Source organism: Neoarius graeffei, chromosome 3 (assembly GCF_027579695.1).
Source record: "Neoarius graeffei isolate fNeoGra1 chromosome 3, fNeoGra1.pri, whole genome shotgun sequence".
In the NCBI taxonomy this organism is placed as follows: domain Eukaryota; kingdom Metazoa; phylum Chordata; class Actinopteri; order Siluriformes; family Ariidae; genus Neoarius; species Neoarius graeffei.
Genome location: NC_083571.1, coordinates 7,723,230 through 7,747,519, shown reverse-complemented (window position 1 = coordinate 7,747,519; position 24,290 = coordinate 7,723,230). Strand labels below are relative to the sequence as shown.

Here is a 24,290-nt window from a genome sequence, read left to right as displayed (position 1 = left end):
GGAGGAAACCCACGCGGACACGGGGAGAACATGCAAACTCCGCACAGAAAGGCCCTCGCCAGCCCCGGGGCTCGAACCCAGGACCTTCTTGCTCTGAGGCGACAGCGCTAACCACTACACCACCGTGCCACCCCATAAATAAGTTATCAGACAAAAAAAGTACTGTAATATGCTGCTCATATCCAAACATTTTCTTTTTATTCTGTAACATTTAATTTTGTGCTGGAAAACAACAAACGTTTGGAACTCTAAAATGTTTTTGTACTGACTTGAAGTCATAAAATAGAAATCTATAACAAAGTTTGTATGAAAAAAAAATTAAGGGGACTAAGACTTTTGCACAGCACTGTGCATGCGAGTAAGAAGAAATAAAAGTAAGAAATAATAATTTAAAAAAATAAATAAAACAATTACAGCTTTTGGTTTGCACAGTGAGGTGTTTAAAATCCCAATCTGGCAACTCCGATGTATCAGTCCAGCTGATCGAAACAGAACTGCGACCCGACGCACGGACGTGCTGTGACCCCGCCTACTGTTTCCATGGAGACGGGAAGGGGGTGGGGTTTGAGAGCCGAGCAGTAGGTAGGTAGGCTCTCGCGCTCCTGGTTAGCTCTAGCGCTCGCGCAGTGAGAAGGCTGGCAGGGTGGATATTTATCTGTAAATAACAAACAAAACAAAAAGCAGGATTTACAAGGAGTTTTTTTCTGTGTATCTTTCTTTAACTTATATTTACTGACATTTCGGCTGAATTAATAAAGCTCCATGTCCCGGAAGTGAGCTCGAAGAGGACGGCTTTCACTGACTGGTGAGACTGTGCTTCACAGCCCTGCGCGTGAGACAGTGAGCTAGCCGCTAAGGCTAACAATTGTTATGGTTAGCTAGCGAGCTTAGCTTTAGCTTCGCTTTGAGGTAGTGTGTTTATTTGGAGAACCAAAAGAGAAATAACCTAACACGTTATAAAAGTGCGGTTTTTGTCAGATTCCTGAGTGAAAAATAGTTTGAGGTTGTATTTGCCGTCTTTTGATTTAACTGTCAGATTTAAATTATTGATTTTTTTTAATTATTATTTTAGTCGCGAGCGCTTGGGTGCCTTTCTTACAGCTGACTAGCCTTCATTATTATTATTATTATTATTATTATTATTATTATTAATAAACAGATTCCAGATGCAGCAAATTCACCCTGCAGGGTTTATCTAATCGAAAGTGTGAATGTCGATATAAAACACGGGTCAGGTTTGTAAATAAACTCAGAAAGCTAGTTAGCCACATTTAGTCTCCAGTAATCATTAGTTTGCCTTAAAATAAAAACACACACAAGTTGACTTGGTTAAATATGACGAATAAGGTGCTTCTGTGATTTAAATGTGGTAAGCCATAACGCTTTATAGCGCTGAAGTGAGCTGTGTCCCCATAAGGATAGGAATATCTGTCAGGTCCTCATATACCATGTTATTAGCTGCCTTAATAATAATAATGTAATTAATGTAGATGAAAGGTTCTTATAAAGATAGTCAGACGTGTGTGTGTGTTTAGATCTTGGTAAGAACCAAAGGTCTCCACAGGGATAAGTCACCATGAAGAAAGATCTATCTATCTATCTATCTATCTATCTATCTATCTATCTATCTATCTATTTAATTTTGGTTCCTGAGGTAAGGGTTTGGTTTAGTTGTAACATGTCGTTAATTATCTGCATTAATAATTATGCCAGTATGGCGGATAGAAAGTAAGTGTGTCCCCACAAGGATAGGAATATCTGTCAGGTCCCCATATACCATGTTATTATCTGCCTTAATAATAATAATGTAATTAATGTAGATGAAAGGTTCTTATAAAGATAGTCAGACATGTGTGTGTTTAGATCTTGGTAAGAACCAAAGGTCTCCATAAGGATAAGTCACCATGAAGAAAGATCTATCTATCTATCTATCTATCTATCTATCTATCTATCTATCTATCTATCTATCTATCTATCTATCTAATTTTGGTTCCTGAGGTAAGGGTTTGGTTTAATTGTAACATGTCGTTAATTATCTGCATTAATAATTGTGCCAGTATGGCGGATAGAAAGTAAGTGTGTCCCCACAAGGATAGGAATATCTGTCAGGTCCCCATATACCATGTTATTATCTGCCTTAATAATAATAATGTAATTAATGTAGATGAAAGGTTCTTATAAAGATAGTCAGACATGTGTGTGTGTTTAGATCTTGGTAAGAACCAAAGGTCTCCACAGGGATAAGTCACCATGAAGAAAGATCAATCGATCTATCGATTTTGTATTTGCCGTCTTTTGATTTAACTGTCAGATTTAAATTATTGATTTTTTATATCTATCTATCTATCTATCTATCTATCTATCTATCTATCTATCTATCTTTCTTTCTTTGGTTCCTGAGGTAAGAGTTTGGTTTAGTTGTAACATGTCGTTAATTATCTGCATTAATAATTATGCCAGTATGGCGGATAGAAAGTAAGTGTGTCCCCACAAGGATAGGAATATCTGTCAGGTCCCCATATACCATGTTATTATCTGCCTTAATAATAATAATAATAATAATAAGAAGAAGAAGAAGACGAAGAATGTAATTAATGTAGATGGAAGGTCCTTACAAGGATAGTCAGACGTGTGTTTGTGTGTGTGTGTTTAGAGCTTGCTAAGCACCAAAGGTCTCCACAGGGATAAGTCACCATGAAGAAAGCTGCCTTATTGATTGATTGATTGATTGATTGATTGATTGATTGATTGATTGATTGAATTGTCGTTTTGGTTCCTGAGGTAAGGGTTTGGTTTAGTTGTAACATGTCGTTAATTATCTGCATTAATAATTGTGCCAGTATGACGGATAGAAAGTAAGTGTGTCCCCACAAGGATAGGAATATCTGTCAGGTCCCCATATACCATGTTATTATCTGCCTTAATAACAATAATGTAGACGGAACGTCCTTACAAGGATAGTCAGACGTGTGTGTGTGTGTCTTTAGAGCTTGGTAAAGCCCAGCGCACACCTTCCCGTTTTCATCGGGGCTTCGTGTGTCGGGCGATCGGTTACGAGCATACGGGCCCAATTTGATCAGTTCAAAATTCCCCGCGCACATTTGCGAGACATCGTACATGTTCAGCCCGAATAGATGGTCACGTGTTCATACATACATACATACATACATACATACATACATAGAAGTATTAAATTTTGAATATTAGAATCAAAATGGGATAATAATCCCAACTAGACAAATCAATAATAAGAAATGATTCTAATTTGTTCAGTTGTTCTTAAAATTCAACTTGTTCTGGCATTCCGGACAAGCGATTTCTGTACCACTGACAATGCTATAATACTTTACCAGGCATTTTCAAAGCTGACATGATTACAGCCATAGCCTCGTTCCTCTTTTCCTGTTTGCTGTAATCAGGTGAACTAATGTCATAAAGACAGGTGGACGTTTCCCAAAGCGACACAAGTTGTGCTTCCCAGTCTGCAGTCCACGTGTGATCAATCCTGGCACTCCAATTGGCTGTTTAAAATTATCGTAACCGATGAGATCGTACAACCCCGATTCCAAAAAAGTTGGGACAAAGTACAAATTGTAAATAAAAACGGAATGCAATGATGTGGAAGTTTCAAAATTCCATATTTTATTCAGAATAGAACATAGATGACATATCAAATGTTTAAACTGAGAAAATGTATCATTTAAAGAGAAAAATTAGGTGATTTTAAATTTCATGACAACAACACATCTCAAAAAAGTTGGGACAAGGCCATGTTTCCCACTGTGAGACATCCCCTTTTCTCTTTACAACAGTCTGTAAACGTCTGGGGACTGAGGAGACAAGTTGCTCAAGTTTAGGGATAGGAATGTTAACCCATTCTTGTCTAATGTAGGATTCTAGTTGCTCAACTGTCTTAGGTCTTTTTTGTCGTATCTTCCGTTTTATGATGCGCCAAATGTTTTCTATGGGTGAAAGATCTGGACTGCAGGCTGGCCAGTTCAGTACCCGGACCCTTCTTCTACGCAGCCATGATGCTGTAATTGATGCAGTATGTGGTTTGGCATTGTCATGTTGGAAAATGCAAGGTCTTCCCTGAAAGAGACGTCGTCTGGATGGGAGCATATGTTGCTCTAGAACCTGGATATACCTTTCAGCATTGATGGTGTCTTTCCAGATGTGTAAGCTGCCCATGCCACACGTACTAATGCAACCCCATACCATCAGAGATGCAGGCTTCTGAACTGAGCGCTGATAACAACTCGGGTCGTCCTTCTCCTCTTTAGTCCGAATGACACGGCGTCCCTGATTTCCATAAAGAACTTCAAATTTTGATTCGTCTGACCACAGAACAGTTTTCCACTTTGCCACAGTCCATTTTAAATGAGCCTTGGCCCAGAGAAGACGTCTGCGCTTCTGGATCGTGTTTAGATACGGCTTCTCCTTTGAACTATAGAGTTTTAGCTGGCAACGGCGGATGGCACGGTGAATTGTGTTCACAGATAATGTTCTCTGGAAATATTCCTGAGCCCATTTTGTGATTTCCAATACAGAAGCATGCCTGTATGTGATGCAGTGCCGTCTAAGGGCCCGAAGATCACGGGCACCCAGTATGGTTTTCCGGCCTTGACCCTTACGCACAGAGATTCTTCCAGATTCTCTGAATCTTTTGACGATATTATGCACTGTAGATGATGATGATATGTTCAAACTCTTTGCAATTTTACACTGTCGAACTCCTTTCTGATATGTTGTCTATGTTCTATTGTGAATACAATATCAGTTTTTGAGATTTGTAAATTATTGCATTCCGTTTTTATTTACAATTTGTACTTTGTCCCAACTTTTTTGGAATCAGGGTTGTAGTAACAATGTACACACTACCGATTGTGTTGCATACGGGGAGATCGCGTTCGAAAATATCAAGACAAGTTTGATCTGAACTGAGAACCTACCGGTATGAAATCGGCTACGAGGTGCCCCCGCACACATTTACGATTCGCAAGCGATTTAATCGGCCCGACAAAATCGTAACCGAATCAGGAAGGTGTGCGGTGGGCTTAAGGACCAAAGGTCTCCACAGGGATAAGTCACCATGAAGAAAGATGATCTATCTATCTATCTATCTATCTATCTATCTATCTATCTATCTATCTATCTATCTATCTATCTATCTATCTATCTATCTATGTATCTAATTTTGGTTCCTGAGGTAAGGGTTTGGTTTAGTTGTAACATGTCGTTAATTATCTTCATTAATAATTATGCCATTATGGTGGATAGAAAGTAAGTGTGTCCCCACAAGGATAGGAATATCTGTCAGGTCCTCATATACCATGTTATTATCTGCCTTAATAATAATAATAATAATAATAATAATAATAATGTAATTAATGTAGATGAAAGGTTCTTATAAGGATAGTCAGACGTTTGTGTGTGTTTGGATCTTGGTAAGGACCAAAGGTCTCCACAGGGATAAGTCACCATGAAGAACGATCTATCTATCGATCTATTGATCGATCGTTCCTGAGGTAAGGGTTTGGTTTGGTTGTAACATGTCGTTAATTATCTACATTAATAATTATGCCAGTATGGCGGATAGAAAGAGAGAGATTAAAGTTTTATCTAATCTAATCTAGAAAGTAAGTGTGTCCCCACAAGGATAGGAATATCTGTCAGGTCCCCATATACCATGTTATTATCTGCCTTAATAATAATAATGTAATTAATGTAGATGGAAGGGCCTTACAAGGATAGTCAGACGTGTGTGGGGGGGGGCTTAAAAACAACCCCAGCAAATGATCTAAAGCTCTCTTACGTGACCAAAATTAATTGAATCTACCAGTTTGTCTCAGTCCAGATTAGTTTTAAGGCACTGCAGGGAGAGCAGGGCGATACTCCCAATCAGTATCGATATCGTGATAAATTACGTCACAGTACACTTTTCCGAGATATCTATTTCAAGGTTTTGTAAAGCTGTAATTATTTATTAGAAATTTTGTTGTCATTGTAGATGAAGTTTCGTCCTGCTGTTTTGCTGGCAGCTGCTTATCCAACCGATATAGAGTCGGATATTGTGATGCACATCAAGTATCATAGAAACGTCTTTAAGTATTGCGATAAGCAATTTTTGTAAAAAAACAAACAAACAAAAAAACACCAGACAACCCAACTCTAAGTCGAAGGTTTGTCGGACAAAATGTTTCTTTTCAGTTTTATGCTGCCGTTACAAGGCTAACATTTATTTAAGCAAGTCTGAGTTTAAGCTAATGCTTAAAATGCAAATTTATGCTAATTAAAATAAAAATCAGTTCACGAATGTAGAAAAAAAATCTGCTTGATAAATCCCAACGACTTCTACATCTCACAGAACGTGAACTGTTCGTAGAGCGCTGCTGAATTCTGGATTCTGATTGGTTAGAATAAGAGACACTGATTGGATTCTGCAGGTGTAGAAAGCTAATCATTATGTTTATGTTAATAGTGATATTAATATTAACGAGCTTGTTGTAGTATGTCATCCTTTCAACAGTAACGATTTGACCAGTTTTTTTTTTTTTTAAGTGTCTTATCACTGACATAGTGAAGTTTTCTGTGAGCAGATGTTTATTTGCGATTTATGGAACGAGCCTCGAGTGTCAGCGCTTTGTAGCAGTCTTCAGGACGGAGAAGAACACTAAACGGATAAAAAGTACGGCGTATCGAATAAAGAATGGTACTGGTCGGCAGGTCTCTGTGGTGTAAACACTAACGGAAACAAATTCAGGTTTTCAGGTAGCCGTGATCTATGTGCTTCGTATCGCTTCATATCGCTCACGTTTCATGTAAGAGTTGATACAGTGAGGATCAGGTTTCATGAAGTGGTCTATCCGTTAGAACAGCTTTTCAGAGATCATAGACAGCAGCTTTAACGTGATCTACATGCGCTGCACGCATGAGTGAGTGCGTGATGCAAATATCCGGCGTAAATGGAGCCATCAGGGACGTCACTGCTCTACTTAAACACATCTTTACTTTCGCTTTCCAATTCACAAAAGCGTGACTGATCTGCTCGGGTGATGGCAAGAGTGTGAGGATGTATACGTGTGGTGTGGATCACTGTGAGCCTTAACACCAGGAAATGTGCTACAACGAAAGAGCCTTTCTTCTTCAAGTTATTACTTTTCAGATAACTGATAACACGAATCGTCAAGGAAATATGTAAATTAATGAGAGCTCCAGTATAGTGACAAAGTTGGACTCGAATTCCTAGAATGTAATGCAGCCAAACGTGTTAGAACAACGCCTTGTCCTCGGGTGGTTAGCGATGTACGAGGCGACAAGCGTGATGATGTCGGTGGTTGGTATTAGTGTACAAAATTTCCACTTCAGAAGTTTGAGCAGAGTGCACAGATGAGGAGCGGAAAGGACTAAAGCGCCGCCGCATCGTGCTCTTTAGGTAGAGATGAAGCGAGGGCTGAATACCACTGTCTACTAGCACCACTGTCACGAAGGATTCAAACGGCATTGTGGGTAACGTAGGAACGTGACAACGGAAATTTAATTACAGAGTAAACTTTACATTACACGCATTTAGCAGACAATCAGGTGGGGGTTAGGTGCCTTGCTCAAGGGCATTTCAGCCATTCTTGCTGGTCCAGGGACTCGAACCTGTGACCATTTGGTCCCAAAGCTCCTCTGATCTTTAGGCCATGGCTTCCCCCATATTGTTCCTTTATTATACCTGACGCTGGATTGATCTTCGTTGGTTTTTCCTGTTTCTATACTTCGTATTTATTTCTGAGCTGAAAGGAGAACTCGGTGTTTATCTTTTTCGCTGGCGTAACTGACACGTTCTGTTCTGGCTCTTTTTTTTTTTCCATGAAATGTGGTGAGTCATTGCTAAGCTCTGTCACTCAGATGGAGCTGTTTAACACATGGACAGGATTAAAGTCGTGGGTTTTTTCTTTCTTTCTTTCTTTCTTTCTTTCTTTGCGAATACGAAGAAAGATGTACATAGCCGGCCAGAGTACGCGTGTTGGTGACTTAGTGATGCGCTCGCTATGTGACTTCATTACCTTCGACAAACACTAACGAACAGCTGATTAACTCCTTGTTGTAGCGTCATCTGATCTGAACAAAAGCTATCCGTGTAGGCTCTTCATGACTCATTTGCTTAACTTTTTTTTGGGGGGGGGACAGGGGGATCGTTCCACTCTCTCTCTCAACCGTTTTCACGAGAGTGAATTCTATTGCTTGCAATCTGTTCTATTCCTGTGTGTGTGTGTGTGAGAACGTGACAGCATGCAGTCCTGATAGCGCCAGCGAAATCTGCGTCACGCTTGTCGTGTTTTCTGCGGGCATCCTGCGGCGAGGTGGAGAGCACAGTGGGAGCACCAGACGGGTCTCTTTGCGGGCGATGTTCCCTCATCCTGCCACCTGGGCCTGTACCAACTAGCACAGCACAGCCCAGAAATCACATTTCCACATCCTCAGCAGGTGTACGAAGGTGGAACAACACGCATCCATAAAGAAATGCGTGCACCATGCTGGATAAACCCCGCCCACCAATGATACGCGAAAGAAAAAAATGATGGACGCAGTTCGAACGGATCATAACCGTCTAAGATAAGAGGAGTAGTCATGAGGACTCAAAAATAGCATGCTGTATAAATTTGACCACATTATTTGTTTGTTTGTGGTTTAAAGCTGCAGACATGCTAGAAATATACATATTTCTATGTGCAGAATAATGTAGATGTATAGAATGTCTTTGTATGCTGGAGTGCAGCGTTACAGTTTCCCTTGACTCAACCTAAGAGGACTTTTGACAACAAGTCCAAATGCACAAGGTTGAAAAGATGCAATTGAGAAATGCATGAAATGAAAAGAATTTCTGGTCGATCAGGAAGCGTTATATAAAATTCTCGCACCTGGTTGCACACTACGAAAAAGAATGCTTCCTGCACTGCGATATGAAGCACCACCTCCTTGTCCTCCTGAGGTCCAGGTGTGGTATCGGTTAATGAAGCAAATTCCCTTGTCAAAGTCGACTGACACAAAAAGCCAGCAGGTCTGACGCTTAACATGAAACGAACTGTGTGATTGCACACTGTCATTTGTATAGTATGTTTATCGTTTACAAACCTTATATAGACAAAATGTGTCCTGCTGTACAGCGGATAAGTGTTTCTTCTCTGAAATGTACCACGTAGTCACTTATTTTTGCGACAGGGTCACATATCAAAAGGGGTGTTCACACGGCACATATTTGCATCGATGCTGCACCGATGTATTTTGTTGCGATATATCTTACACCGGGGTAAATTTTGTGGAGCGTTCACACGTCACAAACCTGCTTACTAGAGAGAAGCGTGTTAGCACCGGTGCAGCCCCACTTGCGTTCACATGGCAGTTTTTGCGACCGTGCTATACGATAGTAATAAGGCGGAAATTAAATATGCGCATACGTGAAAATGTACTTCCTTTTCCCGGTTGTCATGGCATCACCAAGCGCCGGGAAAACAACGTGGACGAAGACACCAGTGTTGCCAGATACTGCTGACGTTTTCCAGCCCAAAATATGTTCAAATCCGCCAAAATGCACTTAAAACCGTCCAATCTGGCAACACTGGCAGACACGCAGTTCTGTTGTTGTTGATATTCGCCATTTTGGAAGCGCAAAATACCAGGATGCAAATTATGCAATGCCCGTATGTAATCAACTCTCCTCACGCGTAGCGAGTCTACCCTGTAGCGTTCAGACGGCCCATTTTATATCGGTGCTGCCCCGCAAACTAGCATTTACTCCGGAGTAAATTTCTTAAACCACCTCCCGAGCAGGGTTAGATTTGCACCGGTATAACTTTGTACCATGTGAACGCTCTACCAGGGCAGCCCCGGTGCTACACCGGAGTAAAAGTTGCTGTGTGAACACCCCTAAATGCACTTTCTCATCTTTTTTCTCATGCATCCGAGAGCGAGAAATGAAGAGGAAATGATGGAAAGATAAAGGAGGAAATGAACTGATTGGGTATGACGTGCAGGGGGTTTTTTTGGATAAGGTTTGAGATGTGATAGAGATATCGTATTGAGAAAGACGTTTCTGCGATACGCAGAATACAGGTCTGCGAACAAGCTGCCAGTATAATTGTCGTGCCACATTTAGAGAAAAAAAAAATTATGTAATGTTGAGTAAAATAAATATCAATCACTTTTTTACTGTCATTGTCATAAATAACAGCGAAATTCCGTTGGAGCAACCCAGCCATACATAGTAGGTGTAAAAGTGCATAATGTAAAAAGTGCAAAGTCCCATTATGCCCATTATAAATAGAGTCCAGTGCAGGCACGAAATGTAAACGGTCATAGTCGTAGCAGCAAGAGGTATATCAGAAAACAGATCAAGAACAGGGGGACCAAAAACAGAGAGCATGGCCAGATGTGGAGTTAATGTAATGTTGCAGCAATGCAGAGTCCACGTCACATATACACTACTGTTCAAAAGTTTGGGGTCACCCAGACAATTTTGTGTTTTCCATGAAAAGTCACACTTTTATTTCCCACCATAAGTTGTAAAATGAATAGAAAATCTAGTCGAGACATTTTTCTGGCCATTTTGAGCATTTAATCGACCCCACAAATGTGATGCTCCAGAAACTCAATCTGCTCAAAGGAAGGTCAGTTTTATAGCTTCTCTAAAGAGCTCAACTGTTTTCAGCTGTGCTAACATGATTGTACAAGGGTTTTCTAATCATCCATTAGCCTTCTGAGGCAACGAGCAAACACATTGAGTGCGTTTACATGCACATAGAGAAAATCGAATTTCTGCCGTTGCTCGACTGAAATCGAAGTTCTAAATGCCATGGAAACACCTTAGCTAGGCTGAAATTGAACTGAACTTGATTTCTCGTAATCGAGCTACACGACCTAGATTATGCGATTTTTGCCGAGCTACTTAGTGCATGTAAACCCTATCGAGCTACGTAGTCGAGCTCCTTACTTCAGCACTGCCCCTTCTGGGAGTGACGAGACCACAAGCGGGAAACACGACAGCCTCGGTCGGCATGACAACAGTAGTAGCGAGCAGCAGAAGAGGTCAGGAGGAACAAACGAAGAAGAGAAAATGGCGAGCAGAAACGTGCACTTCTGAAGCAATGAGGAGACAGAGTTCATGCTCATTCAGCTTAAGGAGTTGAATATATTAAAATTCATGGACGGGAGAAAAACGCGCAATGGAGAACACGGAACTGATAACTTTGTTTACACTCTTGAATAGCTCTTCTTCATGACGACAACCGGAAGTGTACCAACACGATGGGGCGTGTAGCGCCACCTGTGGCTCGGGTGCACAATGTACCTCACACAATAGCTCGATTTCCTTGTGTGCATGTAGGACTGGATTTCTCTGGCACCCCTGCTGGGACCCTTTGCTCGATTACCGACAGCAGCTCGATTTGGATGTGCATGTAAACGTACTGAGTGTACCATTAGAACACTGGAGTGAGAGTTGCTGGAAATGGGCCTCTATACACCTATGGAGATATTGCACCAAAAACCAGACATTTGCAGCTAGAATAGTCATTTACCACATTAGCAATGTATAGAGTGGATTTCTGATTAGTTTAAAGTGATCTTCATTGAAAAGAACAGTGCTTTTCTTTCAAAAATAAGGACATTTCAAAATGACCCCAAACTTTTGAACGGTAGTGTATTTACAACTGAGGGTGTTTTCACACTTGGTCCCTTTCAGCCATCTAACCGAACTCAGATCGATGACTCAGCATTTTTTGTGCATATGTGAACACTCCAACCGTACCCAGACCCCTTTAAAGCGAACCGAACTGAGACCACCTCAGGAGGTGGTCTCAGTACGGTTCGCTAAAAATCAACGGTACGGTTCGCCTAATCTGCACATTGTGAACAAAAAGCGCACCGGGTTCACTTCGCCTTTTTCACTGTAGTTTAACCACCTTCGTTTGCTGTAGTTGGTCACGTGACTGTAGCAGGGAAACTCAACTTCCTTTTGGAACTTGCCACAGCCGCTTTACAGTTCTCTGAACTTACTGACCGACGAGTCGGCCACAATAATATAACTATATTTATTTATTTATATATATATATATATATATATATATATATATATATATATATATATATATATATATATATATAAATATAAACATATATATAAATATATTAATATTATATATATATGTGTGTGTGTGTTTATGTTTATATTTATATATATATAAATATAAACACATATATAAATATATATATGTATATATGTTTATATTTATATATATATATTTTATATATATATATAATTTTATATATATATATATATATATATATATATATATATATATATGTTTATATTTATATATATATATATATATATATATATATATATATATAATATAATACATTTATTTTCCTTAATCCGCACTATTTTGATCAAAGAATACAGCAGGGCAAGCATGGCAGCAGACATTTTGATTCAAGAGAAAATTACCCAGAATTCCGTGCACTGGGGGTCTGAGGGCTCTAGAGGACCTGGTGTGAACAGAAAGAGGACTGAAGGCCTCTGCATGCTCTTGCGACAAGACTTTCGCAGATAGCTTTTCGCAGACAGTTGTAATTTATTGTTGAGCAGGGAGTAATAGGCGTGCGCGATGTTATTCACCGGCACAACGCAAGGGGGCACGAAGTCGCTAGGAGTAGTTGGTGGGTGTGGTTAGTGGAGTGTTTATCCTCCGGTTACTTATAATGACTAGAACTTTTTTTTTTTTTTATAATGACTAGAACTGGAGTCGTATAGATGTACGTACTTCCTCGATCAACCGCTCTTCGTGCTGCTCCATCTTCGCTCGTGTTTTTAAAAATGCCGGTCGTGAAAACAAACCAAACCGGGAAAGTAGGGAAGCGGAAGTGCGTGTACAGCGGATGTAGAGTGGACCAATCAGAGCCCTCTTGTCTGCGACGCTGTCTGTGAGGCTTCTGCGGTGGTCACAATTTTGGGGAGGTGCGCGCAGAGCATCTGCGAAGGTGGGGGGGCTACGCAGACACTGTCTGCGACGCTATCTGCGAGGACTGGGTTGTCAGCATAAATTGGCCTTGAGGCCCCATCAAAGCTTAACTGGACCTGAAAGAGAACCCAGTCCTCTTTGTAATAAATTCACAGTGTGAACACAAAAAGAACGGAGTTCTTTTTCTGTTGGTCCACTTTTTGGTCCACTTAAAGAGGACTGAGTCTGGTTCCTTTAAAGGGGACCAGGTGTGAAAACACCCTGAAAAGGCAAAAATTTTTTCAGCTGAATGTTCCATGAACATTGTTTAAGCGTACTAATCCGTACGCTTGCTGTCTCGTAGCGCGCGCATCAGTGCCCCTTTTTCAGATACCAAACACTTCCCAGATCGTCAGACGTGTATTTTATGATCATATGACCACATGACGCAAATATTTGGATTAGTCGAAAAGACAACCCGCTGAAAACTCGCAGTCGGGTTATCTTCTTGAACGTCGTTTGATAAACGCATCGAATCCGAACAGGGTTTTTAATCAAGCGTATGAACAAACATCACAAATACTGAATATTATAAAAGTATAAATTATGAGTTTCCGGTCTCTTTATACAGGATGTCAACATTTCCAGTTACAAAAAATAATCTTTTCCGTATCCACTTGCAATCTTTTCAATTTGCTGTTACAGAATTGGATCAAGTTCATTCTTTCTTTCATTCTTTCACTCAGCTATCCGATCCTTTTTTTTTTTTTTTGTGGCTCAGTATCAGTCCTGAGTATCAGACTCGCTGTCTGGAGGGGGAGTTTTGCGTTTTTGATACCTATCTCACAGGTTTAGTGACGTTTCTGTGCCCATCTCCTTTTGCGATTGCACTTCTATCGATAAATGATTCATCGAGAGCTCGAAATACGGCTGTCGCTTGAATTGTTGATGCCACACACACTTCTGTCGACTAGCCCTGGATAAAACCTCTAGAACCTTCTGCTTTGTGTCTGGCTGCCTGCCAGTTGAGCTTCACATTTAATCTGTGTGTGTGTGTGTGTGTGTGGGGTCAGGTTCAGCCGGAGCGGACTCTAGGCGTGCAGCAGGGCTGAAAGATGTGCGATGGGATGGCCACACGTTCACACGCTCTGGTGATTGTGGTACTGCAGCTGCTCCTCTTCCTCACCGCGCTCCCCGCAGGCCAGGCCTCAGGTAAGAGCACCTCCTCTTCCTCCTTCACGTCTCCAGGCTTTGTTCAAAAAAATTAGGCTAGTTGTCATCAAATGATTTGGAAGCGCACGCATTAGTACGCCAGCATGGTGATCGTAAGACATCTTAAGAACAACGCCAAAGGCATGCGTATGAAGCGAAATGATCCAGTAAGGAATAATACAGCAGGCTTCTGAGTGGAAAAAAAAAACAGAAACGCGAGCTGTGGGAGGAGCATACTCTGTCTCCTGCAACGCTAGCCAGTCGTAGGCATCTCTGAGCTTCTGTATGTTGAAGAGGGCAGATAGCACGCTCCTCTGTCTTATGTGTCTTATGGCTGGATGTGTTAGCTTGTGCTCAGTGACCAAATTAGGAAAAAGATGACGTGATCAGCGTTTTCAAAAACGTGTTTGTTTGTTTTTTTTCCCCTGTCTACACGCAAGACAATATAAACGACGAGTTAAAGCGCACCGCGGTTGTGAAGACGTAAGATAAAAACGGCGACATGACGACAGAGCGCTCGGAGTGCGTGCTCATTATGTTCTGGAACTTGTTACCGTACTGGATGTTCCCATGTGGACACCCTGAAGATGTTCGTGTCCTTGTTCGTGTACGACTTCTGTGGGCTTCGGGAATTAAATCAGTGTTGTCTTGTTTTCTGTCGGGGGATGGTTTCTTTTTGCAGTGTTCAGAGAAAAGTGTGTGTGTTTGATTCCTCCACCTCCAGAACAATCAACTGTGATGTGCCCCTCCCCCCGCCCCCGCCGCTCCACAGCTTTATACAGTCCTGTGAACAGAGACAGATGTCCTTGCAGTACAGCAGATGCTGTGCTCATTCCAGGGGTGTGGCGTGAAGCCTGAATGAGCCAACGTGTGTGTGTGTGTGTGTGACACTTTAAATCGATCTCCTGTTTTTAATGTAGCCATCTTTTAAGTATCACTACTCGTCCTTGTCAAGCACGTACGGCCACAATGTCTCCAGGACGTTTTGTTTTCATGTGAGTCACGAGGAATACTGCATTATGTGAAAGAGGGTTGGGGGAGGGATGAATGGGAAAGGAAGTGAGACACTTTGCTGCGGCAGAGGTGATGTGCGTGTGTGTTTAGACATCTGAACCTTGCCGTAAGTCGATATATAAAAGATCGCGATTTCAAATCCCGTCCGGAGTCAGCAGGTTTGAAACTTGGCGGTCGCACGGTCGCCTAAAAACTGACTATGATTTGAGAAGTATGAAAAAAAAATTAAATAAAATGTTCCTTTCTTTTCTTTGCTGTCCTTTCCTCAACTTTGTGAATTCTAGTAAAAGTTTAGCTCTAAAGTGCAAAACTCAGAGCCGTTCTTGAGTTTTCAGATCACCCTACGATGTCCACTTCTGTGTCCGAATTCACTCACTACTCACTATATAGTGAGTTTGCTATTTTGTAGTGCCGTCCGAATGTATAGCGAGCATTATTGCACCCTATATAGTGGACTCATAGTATCCCACAATGCACTGTGAAAAGTAGTGAATGACCGATGGTTAGGCCAAAAAAAAAAAAAAGTGTGTTTCCGGTAACATGAAATACTAAAATAAGGTCGGTAGGTAGGAAAAAGTTTTTTTTTTTTTTTTTCTTAATTTTTTTTTTATTTTGTTCGAAAAAATTAACACAAGTAAACATCTGACAAAATAGTATTTTGGCACAGAATCCTTTATACCACACATCATAATAAAATAAAAGTGTTTTAAATCTTTAAACGAATAAAATAAATATCGCGAGAGTTCGAGTTATGATCTACGGAAGCGTATTGCTGCCACACTCAAAAAATTGGCTTAGAATCAAGTAATTACGTGAAAAGATATTGTTCACAAAGTTATCACATTTTTACAATATATTTATCATGTAATAACATAACATCACGTAATTTCATGATACGAAATTATCACGTTATTTCATGATATTTTCATGTAATAACGTGAAAACACCTTATCAAGAAATAACGTCCTAGGCTACTTCCATTAACCCTTTGGTGACTGACCCCTTGAAAATGGTTCCTCCAGGAACGATGACATTTCAGTTGTCAAGACAACGGAAAAACTAAAATACAAAAACAGAAAGATACGTCACAATGCTCTTGTGCACAAAACAAAATGCTCTTGTATTTGTATTTTAGTTTTTCCGTTGTCTTGACAACTGAAATGTCATGGTTCCTGGAGGAACCATTTTCAAGGGGTCAGTCACCAAAGGGTTAAAAGCAGACAGCCTAGCCTAGCCTACTGTAGAACTTGGGTCGAGCAAAAACATGGCTGAATCCTGAATGACTCCTATTTAGGGGACTACATAGGTGGCAAAATGTAGTGTTTTTCCCTGCCATGGAAGTGCACTTGTATACTGAAGAGGAAGCAATTTGCATTACAGCCTTGAATGAGGATTCAAAGTGGCGCCTCGGCTCAGTTTTCCCTTCCTCCTTCAGTATACAAGTGCGCTTCCATGTTTATGCAGGAGGGCTGATAGAAGTGGCGAAACATTTTACTTTTTATCGTTTCTTTCACAACTTGAATGTGTCGAAACAAAAAATTATGACAAACTAACGCCGCTTACACTAAAATATCGAGGGAAATTTGTAATAAAAACTTTACGGTTGGCAATTTCGACGTGGAAATTCTCGATCGGTCGGGTTACCGGAAACACACTTTTTTTTTTTTTTTTTGCCTTACTAACCAAGTGCTATACCATCATGCATTGCGGTCGCGCTGATTTCATAAGGACCGTTAGATACAGTAAGCCCTCAGTATTCGTGGGGGTTAGGGACCGAACATGGCCGCGAATAAGCCAAAATCGCGAATACTTGTAACCCCCCTCCCCCCATAAAACTGCTCTTTATGTAGCGCACGGTACTCTCGTTGATGCTGTAGTGACGAGCCACTGCCGCAGAACTCTTCCCTTCCTTTAGCATATCGAGAAGTCCTACCTTCTCCTGCAGCGTCATTACCTTCTTCTGGCGCTTAGGTTCCTTGGCAGGAGCCTTAGAAGATGGAGAGCGTTTAGGAGCCATTGTAGGGCGTAAAAATGATTCAAAAATACCAAGAACACACAACACGTGAACAAGTCTGAACTACGGGAACCGCGAGACTGTACTGTACAATGCGCTCATTCGTATCAGCCAATGAGCAGCAGCCCGCCATTCAAACTTCAGCCAATAGCGAGCGAGCATTCGGCTCCGAGAATGTAGCAGTGTGTAAACTTTCGCAGTGCGTAAACGTTCGATATGTTCGCCGCAAATGACCGCGAATCGCTGAGATTTCCGCGAATGTATAGGAGATATGTTCTATATAAAATCCCGCGAATATGTGAATTCGCGAGTACTGAACCGCGAATAGGCGGGGGTCTACTGTATTTTCGGCTGTGTCTATTAGGGCTGGGTAAAAAAATCGATTTTGGATCGATTTCATGTAAATTTCGCACTATCGATTCACAGGGCATGAGATCGAGTGTTTTTTTTTTTCCACAACACAATCTCGTGTGTTGTGTGATTTTCCTCCCTCAGCCGTCTCGTGCGTGATGACGCAGCTGCGCAGTCGTACGTCGTGACGTTCAAGCACGCACACAAAATGGCTGAGGCAGGGAAAACGCCGCTCGGCAAGCCGTCTCAAATGAAATCCGACGTGTGGAATCATTTCAAATTTAAAACGACAGGACGAAGAGCTTGATAAAACCAAGGTAGTTTGCAAGATATGCCAAGCAGAGCTCAGTTACTGTAGGAATACTACAAACCTCAGAAACCACCTGACAAGGTACCACACTACGCTAACCTTAGCTTCCGACAACAAGCCGCCCGGAGCAAAACAAAAGAAACTGAAGGACCTGCTAGCATTACCGTCAGAGTCTCCGCGGGCCATAAAGATAACAGAGGCCATCGCAACTTTTGTTTGCAGAGATTTACACCCATACTCGGTAGTGGAAAATGAAGGATTCAGGCAGCTCATTCAGGTACTCGAACCATGCTACGTTACGGTGCAACGTAAACATCTGACTGAAACTGTGATACCCATGATGTATACATCTGTGAAAGATGCGATACGAATGAAAATGCAGTCAGCAAACAGAGTCGCTATCACGTGTGACACCTGGACATCGCTGTCAACGCAGTCCTACTTAACGGTGACATCTCACTACATTGACACAGAGTGGTGCCTCAGGTCTCATGTACTACAGACCACCGAGGTTCTCACGAGCCACACCGCATTTACACTTTTTTAATTACAGGAAGATAAGACAGTTTTGTTTACAGTTACGTGTGAACTGTCAAATTTACAAAATAAAAACGTGTATTTTGCAACGTATTGTATGGAGATATTTTCATTATTTAAGAGCAGATTGAATTGATTCAGATCGAATCGAATTGAATCGAATCGAATCGTGATTAATCAATTTAAAACCCTAAGAATCGAAATCGAATCGATCTAGGAAATTGACCGTGATACCCAGCCCTAGTGTCCATAATCGCTCGCTCGTTCACGACTCCCCTGCTCACTGTATCGAGGTTTTTCCACCCACATGACCAAGTCATGTGATGCATCGTTAGGCTGCCATTTTGGACGTCACGGCTCAAATCAGTTTGAATGCGAGGAAGGCGACAAACGAAAAACATAAAAGAAAAAGGAGCGAGATGCAGAAAACACCTTCACTATCCAGCGACGTAGGGCATTTACAGGGCGAGCAGAGGGAGAGGTATTTGCAAAAATCCAGTGTAAATAGCTGCCGGAGCGCGCTCCGGAACCTCGGCCGGAGCACTCCGGGAGCAAGCCGGAGCATGCTGCTTAATTTGACGGGGAGCAAGCCGGAGCGCGCTGCTTAATTTGAGGGGGAGCAAGCCGGAGCGCGCTCCGGAACCTCGGCCGGAGCACTCCGGGAGCAAGCCGGAGCACGCTGCTTAATTTGAGGGGGAGCAAGCCGGAGCGCGCTGCTTAATTTGAGGGGGAGCAAGCCGGAGCGCGCTGCTTAATTTGAGGGGGAGCAAGCCGGAGCGCGCTGCTTAATTTGAGGGGGAGCAAGCCGGAGCGCGCTGCTTAATTTGAGGGGGAGCAAGCCGGAGTGCGCTGCTTAATTTGAGGGGGAGCAAGCTGGAGCGTGCTCCGGCAGCTATTTACACTGGATCCGGTGTAAATAGCTGCTGGATCATAATTACAGTAAACTAGTAAATACAGTAAAGGAAAAACTTGAGACTGAAAGGTTTTAACAGTCATCCAAATGACTGAACGTAAACATTGCTACAGTAACATACTCGCTACTATGTTGTTGACATTAGCTAGCTTGACCTTCAAAATGGCGGACACCGGGGCGTCACGTGACCCTGTGACGTCAGGTGAAATACCTCAATAGGGAATTCCTTTAACAACCTTTCCCGTGATTCAGTAATAAAATACAGCAAGCTAGTTCGCTATCTATGTGCAAAGCTAATGCTAAAAGAAACAAACAGGTATATGATCATCATCAACTAACAATCCTGACAAAAAGTCAATAAATTGCTGAAGAATGTCTGGTCGGGGTGTTTATTTGCACGTCGCGTTCGCAGGAGAGTTAAATCACGACTTTGCGTCAAACGTCTTCAATCGTCCAGGCTTCGTCAGTGTTTTAACGTATCTGCGCGATTTAGCAAGCATTCGTTCAAACCGATTTGTTCGCTGCTCGTAAAACTGTTGTGTCGGTCGATGTGTGTAGTGCAGCAGGCGGTAAGATTACGACGTATCGAAACTGTATGTGTATCAAAATTTAGATGTTATTGCTGTGGCGTAGCGGAAGCCGGGATCTTTCTTCCGCTCCACTGCGTTGACGTTTGTAGCCAACGCTAACTGCTAGGTAGGGAAGATCAAAGATGGTTACGCTGGTCTGATTTTTTTGGTGTGCTCCGGCGATAATACGATCAAAGTGCCACATCAGTCTAGATAGACGACATGAAGTTGTGGCCCGACGTCAGCTACGTTGACATGGTCTAGTGAAAGCGTTGATGGCGAGGAGCGAAGGAAGTACCAAAGCACAGAGGTGTACAATTAACTACACAGTAATACAACTGGGAGAATTATGTGTAAAAGAGAGAGTTTGTTTGCTTAAAGGCTGAGGTTTACTAATAATGTAGTGTTTATATACTGTAAGTCACTTTGGACAAAAGCGTCTGCCAAATACCAGAACCAGAACCATATTAACCATCAGCGCCGAGCTCTAGCCTCATAGAACTCCAGCAGCCCACTGTACCGTAATGTCTCTTGTATAGACTCAAGAACAAAAAGGTCAGTCAGAGACGCATGGGCTAACCGTTTTAACGCAAATGCTGTCAAACTTTGGAAACACGCCATATTTAAATAATTCCTTGTCTAGTGCGTCTTCAACTTCTTAACTCCCCTGATCATTCCAGATATTGGATGGTGTTTGTCGGCTGTTTGCTGTTTACACTCGTACTTCAGCACCGGTCGCTCTTGGATTCTCTCGGCTACCGGCACTGATTGTTAGTCACTTTGAATAAAAACGTCAGCTAAATAAATGAGTAAAGGCCTCTGCATGCTTTTGCGACAAGGCTTTCGCAGATAGCTTTTTGCAGACAGTTGTAATTTATCATTGAGCGGGGAGTAATAGGCGTGCGCGGTTATTCACCACCACAACGCAAGGGGGCGCGAAGTCGCGAAATCGCTAGGAGTAGTTGGTGGGTGTGGTTAGTGGAGTGTTTATCCTCCGGTTACTTATAATGACTAGAACTGGAGTCGTATAGATGTACGTACTTCCTCGATCAACCGCTCTTTGTGCTGCTCCAGCTTCGCTTGTATTTTTAAAAATGGCGGTCGTGAAAACAAACCAAACCGGGAAAGTAGGGAAGCGGAAGTGCGTGTACAGCGGATGTAGAGTGGACCAATCAGAGCCCTCTTGTCTGCGACGCTGGCTTCTGCAGTGGTCACAATTTTTGGGAGGTGCGCGCAGAGCGTCTGCGAAGGTGGGGGGGCGACGTAGACACTGTCTGCGATGCTATCTGCGAGGACTGGGTTGTCAGCATAAATTGGCCTTGAGTATGAATGGTTGTCTGTGTCTATGCGTCAGCCCTGTGATGACCTGGCGACTTGTCCAGGGTGTACCCCGCCTTTCACCCGTAGTCAGCTGGGATAGGCTCCAGCTTGCCTGCGACCCTGTAGAACAGGATAAAGCGGCTACAGATAATGAGATGAGATGAGATGAATTAATGTTGATTAATCCATTTCTGAGGGCATACAGAAATACGGTAAAAATGTTTAAAAAATTTTTTGTGCGTGTTTGTTGGACTAGAGGAAATTTAAAGGCCACTTTTTGTCCTGGGCCACTAAGAATTCAGGGATACCGGCCCGAGTGGCGACCAAATACTAAAGTCAATTTTTAGGCCTGAGTCAGGAGAGCAAACCTGGGCTCGCTGTCAATCACAGGCTTCAAGCAAACTCGTGTATGCGGAAGCGGGCAGATAGCAGCGTTTTCCTCTGAGTGTGTTGCAGGATTTGCAGAAAAGATGCACTCGCTCAGCATAATATCAAATATAACATTTTAGGGTTTTTTTTCCCCCTGTTTGTTTAAATTAATCCTCAGACGCTGACGTTCTTCACGTGTTAGGGCTTTCATTATAAAGCTTAACCAAACCATCTGACCTTAAATCTGTCTGCTCACCATAATGGTGAGACTTTGACCTCCGGCAGTTTTTGAATTGCGTGTGTGCCTCATAAAGCGATTATGTCATAAGTCTGGGAATCCATACAAGGCTCATGAGTGAGCCGAAAGAAGAACACAAGAATCAGATCACGCTGCAAAGAGGCTCTGTGAAAAAACAAAAACCCCCAGAAGCCGTACTGAATACTGCTGGTGCAAGTTTCCAGATGTCATCAAAGACTTGGCTCACAATATGTGTTCGAGACTGCTCCTGAAATCGCGCCTGAAGTCAGGGACTTGTTACATAATGCTCTTCTTTGTATTGTGTTTGTTTGTTTGTTTGTTTGTTTAAACGAAGCTGAAATCATGTCCTCATGTGTTTTATTAATGAATTCTCCCGAACTCAGGTTTCAGTGAACGCGCTAGTTTTTCTAAGCTGTAAGAAACAGCTGCTTTGTGTTTTTTTTTTTTAACATCTTGATAAGTGCGTTTGAGAAGCAGGAAGTGCAGTTAGCTGGAGCAGAACTGTGTGGGTGAATGAATGGAAATGATCTCCCTATGGTTTTAGTTCTCAAAACAACACATCACAATACAATACAACACAACACGCACGGGCTTTACCTTTATCTTCTACATCTTTATTCAAACTAAACGTCATGCGTGGACGGATCCGTTTAGACAACGCTATTGCTCCTGCACGTCTCGGTTCTGTTTGGTCGGGATTGGTTCGAATTTGTCCGAGGATTTTTAATTTCATCTACAGCTGTACCTTTTTAGTTGACCAGTCGACCGATCCCGATCAGTAGTCGCGTTATATTTCAACACACACCGGGTTTGATTCACTTCCTGTTGAGTCGAAACACTTTCTTAGTGAGAGTTCGCTTGGAAGTGGACCGGGATCTCGATCAGGCGTTCTCGGACCTGTGTGTGTGGTGGTATTATGGCCCTTTTCCACTACCCTTTTTCAGCTCACTTCAGCCCGACACGGCTCGCGTTTCGACTACCTCAGAGCAGCACGACTCAGCTCGCTTCAGCCCTACTGAGCACCCAAAACTCGCACGGTTTTGGAGTGGGGCTGAAGCGAGCCAAACCGAGCCGAGTGAGGTTGGGGGCGTGAGCAGACACTCCCCTGTGCACTGATTGGTGAGGAGGAGTGTCCTCACATGCCCACACACGCCCCGTGAGCACACTGGGATCTGTAAACACCGTAAACCCGGAAGAAGAATAATTACGAATTACGAGAATTTCTGAAGCCTTATGCGCCTCGCCTCATCTATACGCTCTTGCCAGTATCTGTTGGCGTTGTCGGTGACAACAAGCCACAGCACCAAGACCAGCAACACTAACGACTCCATGTCCTCCATGTTTATTGTTTACTATCCGGGTCGTGAGACTACCGCTTAAAAGGTCACTGATGTCCCTGTTTGCGCCGCCTAACGACATCACGTGACATCCACCCACTTTCGCTAACTCCACCCAATGTGTCCACCCACTTCCAGCCAGCACGGTTCAGCGCGGTTGTAGTCGAAATGCAACTCCAACAGCCCGACTCAGCCCAACTCAGCACGGCACGGCTCAGCCCGACTCAGCCGCGTTGGTAGTGGAAAAGCGGCATTAGTGAACTAAAGAGCCACGGCGAGGAGGAGAACTCACCAGGGTTCAGGTGTTCACACATACCCCTTTTCCACCAAATCAGTTCCAGTGCTGGTGCTGGTTCACAACTCGTTCAACTTGCGAGCCAGCTGAGAACCAGTTTGCTTTTCCATAGCTCGCGGTGCTAAGGGAAGCCACATCATTATGTCGCTGTATACGTCAGTTACGTCGCTACGTTTGCATAAACCTTGGCGCGAACATCGAAGCAAAAACAACGCGGAAGAAGAAGCAGCAGCAACAACAACAACAATAATAATAATGGATGACTTCGCGTTTGTACAGCTGCTGCTTCTCGTCGCTTAAAAATGGCGATCTTTCGCGGTCTTGTTATTGTTGTTGGTCTTAATAACTCCGCCCCCCCCGCTGACGTAAGTTAAGTGGTTCTTTCCTCTGGCCCAGCAGAGAGTTGGTGCTAGCCTGGAACCGGTTTTTCTGGCCCCAGAGCCAGTTCTTTGTCAGTGGAAACAGAAAACCCGGTTCCAAACTAAGCACTGGCCCCGAACCAGCCCTGGAACTGCTTTGGTGGAAAAGGGGCATCAGAGGTCAAGGCTGGATATATGAAAATGCACAAAAAATACCAGTGCAGCTTTAAAGTTTTACTCTAGAGAGAACCAGGATCAGTATCGAGTGGATACCAGAACAAAATGGTGGATCAGAGGCGGCGAAATAAACAACAAAAAAAATTTGGTCAGATCCTGTAACTTAAAAAACAGAAGAAAAAAAAAGATTGTAATTGGTTTCTGGGAAAAAAAAAGAAGTTATTTTTTGGAATTGGAAGTGTTTACAAATAAAGAAACTTGATTTTAT

The 24,290-nt window shown here is 42.5% G+C and overlaps 1 protein-coding gene across 3 annotated transcripts in view; it reads left to right on the top strand.

Annotated features, from left to right (window-relative positions):
* Positions 1 to 562: 562 nt before the first annotated feature.
* The window catches only part of susd6 (sushi domain containing 6), an 88,307-nt gene continuing 64,579 nt past the window's right edge, over positions 563 to 24,290 (top strand). For 2 of the 3 annotated variants that reach the window (XM_060916336.1, XM_060916338.1), the window contains exons 1-2: positions 563 to 805; positions 14,060 to 14,198. In XM_060916336.1, the coding sequence (XP_060772319.1) occupies positions 14,102 to 14,198 (97 nt within the window). In that variant the 5' untranslated portion in view covers positions 563 to 805; positions 14,060 to 14,101. Of the gene's footprint in view, positions 806 to 7,361; positions 7,506 to 14,059; positions 14,199 to 24,290 lie in introns of those variants that run through there. The other variant, XM_060916337.1, reaches the window with a different exon arrangement.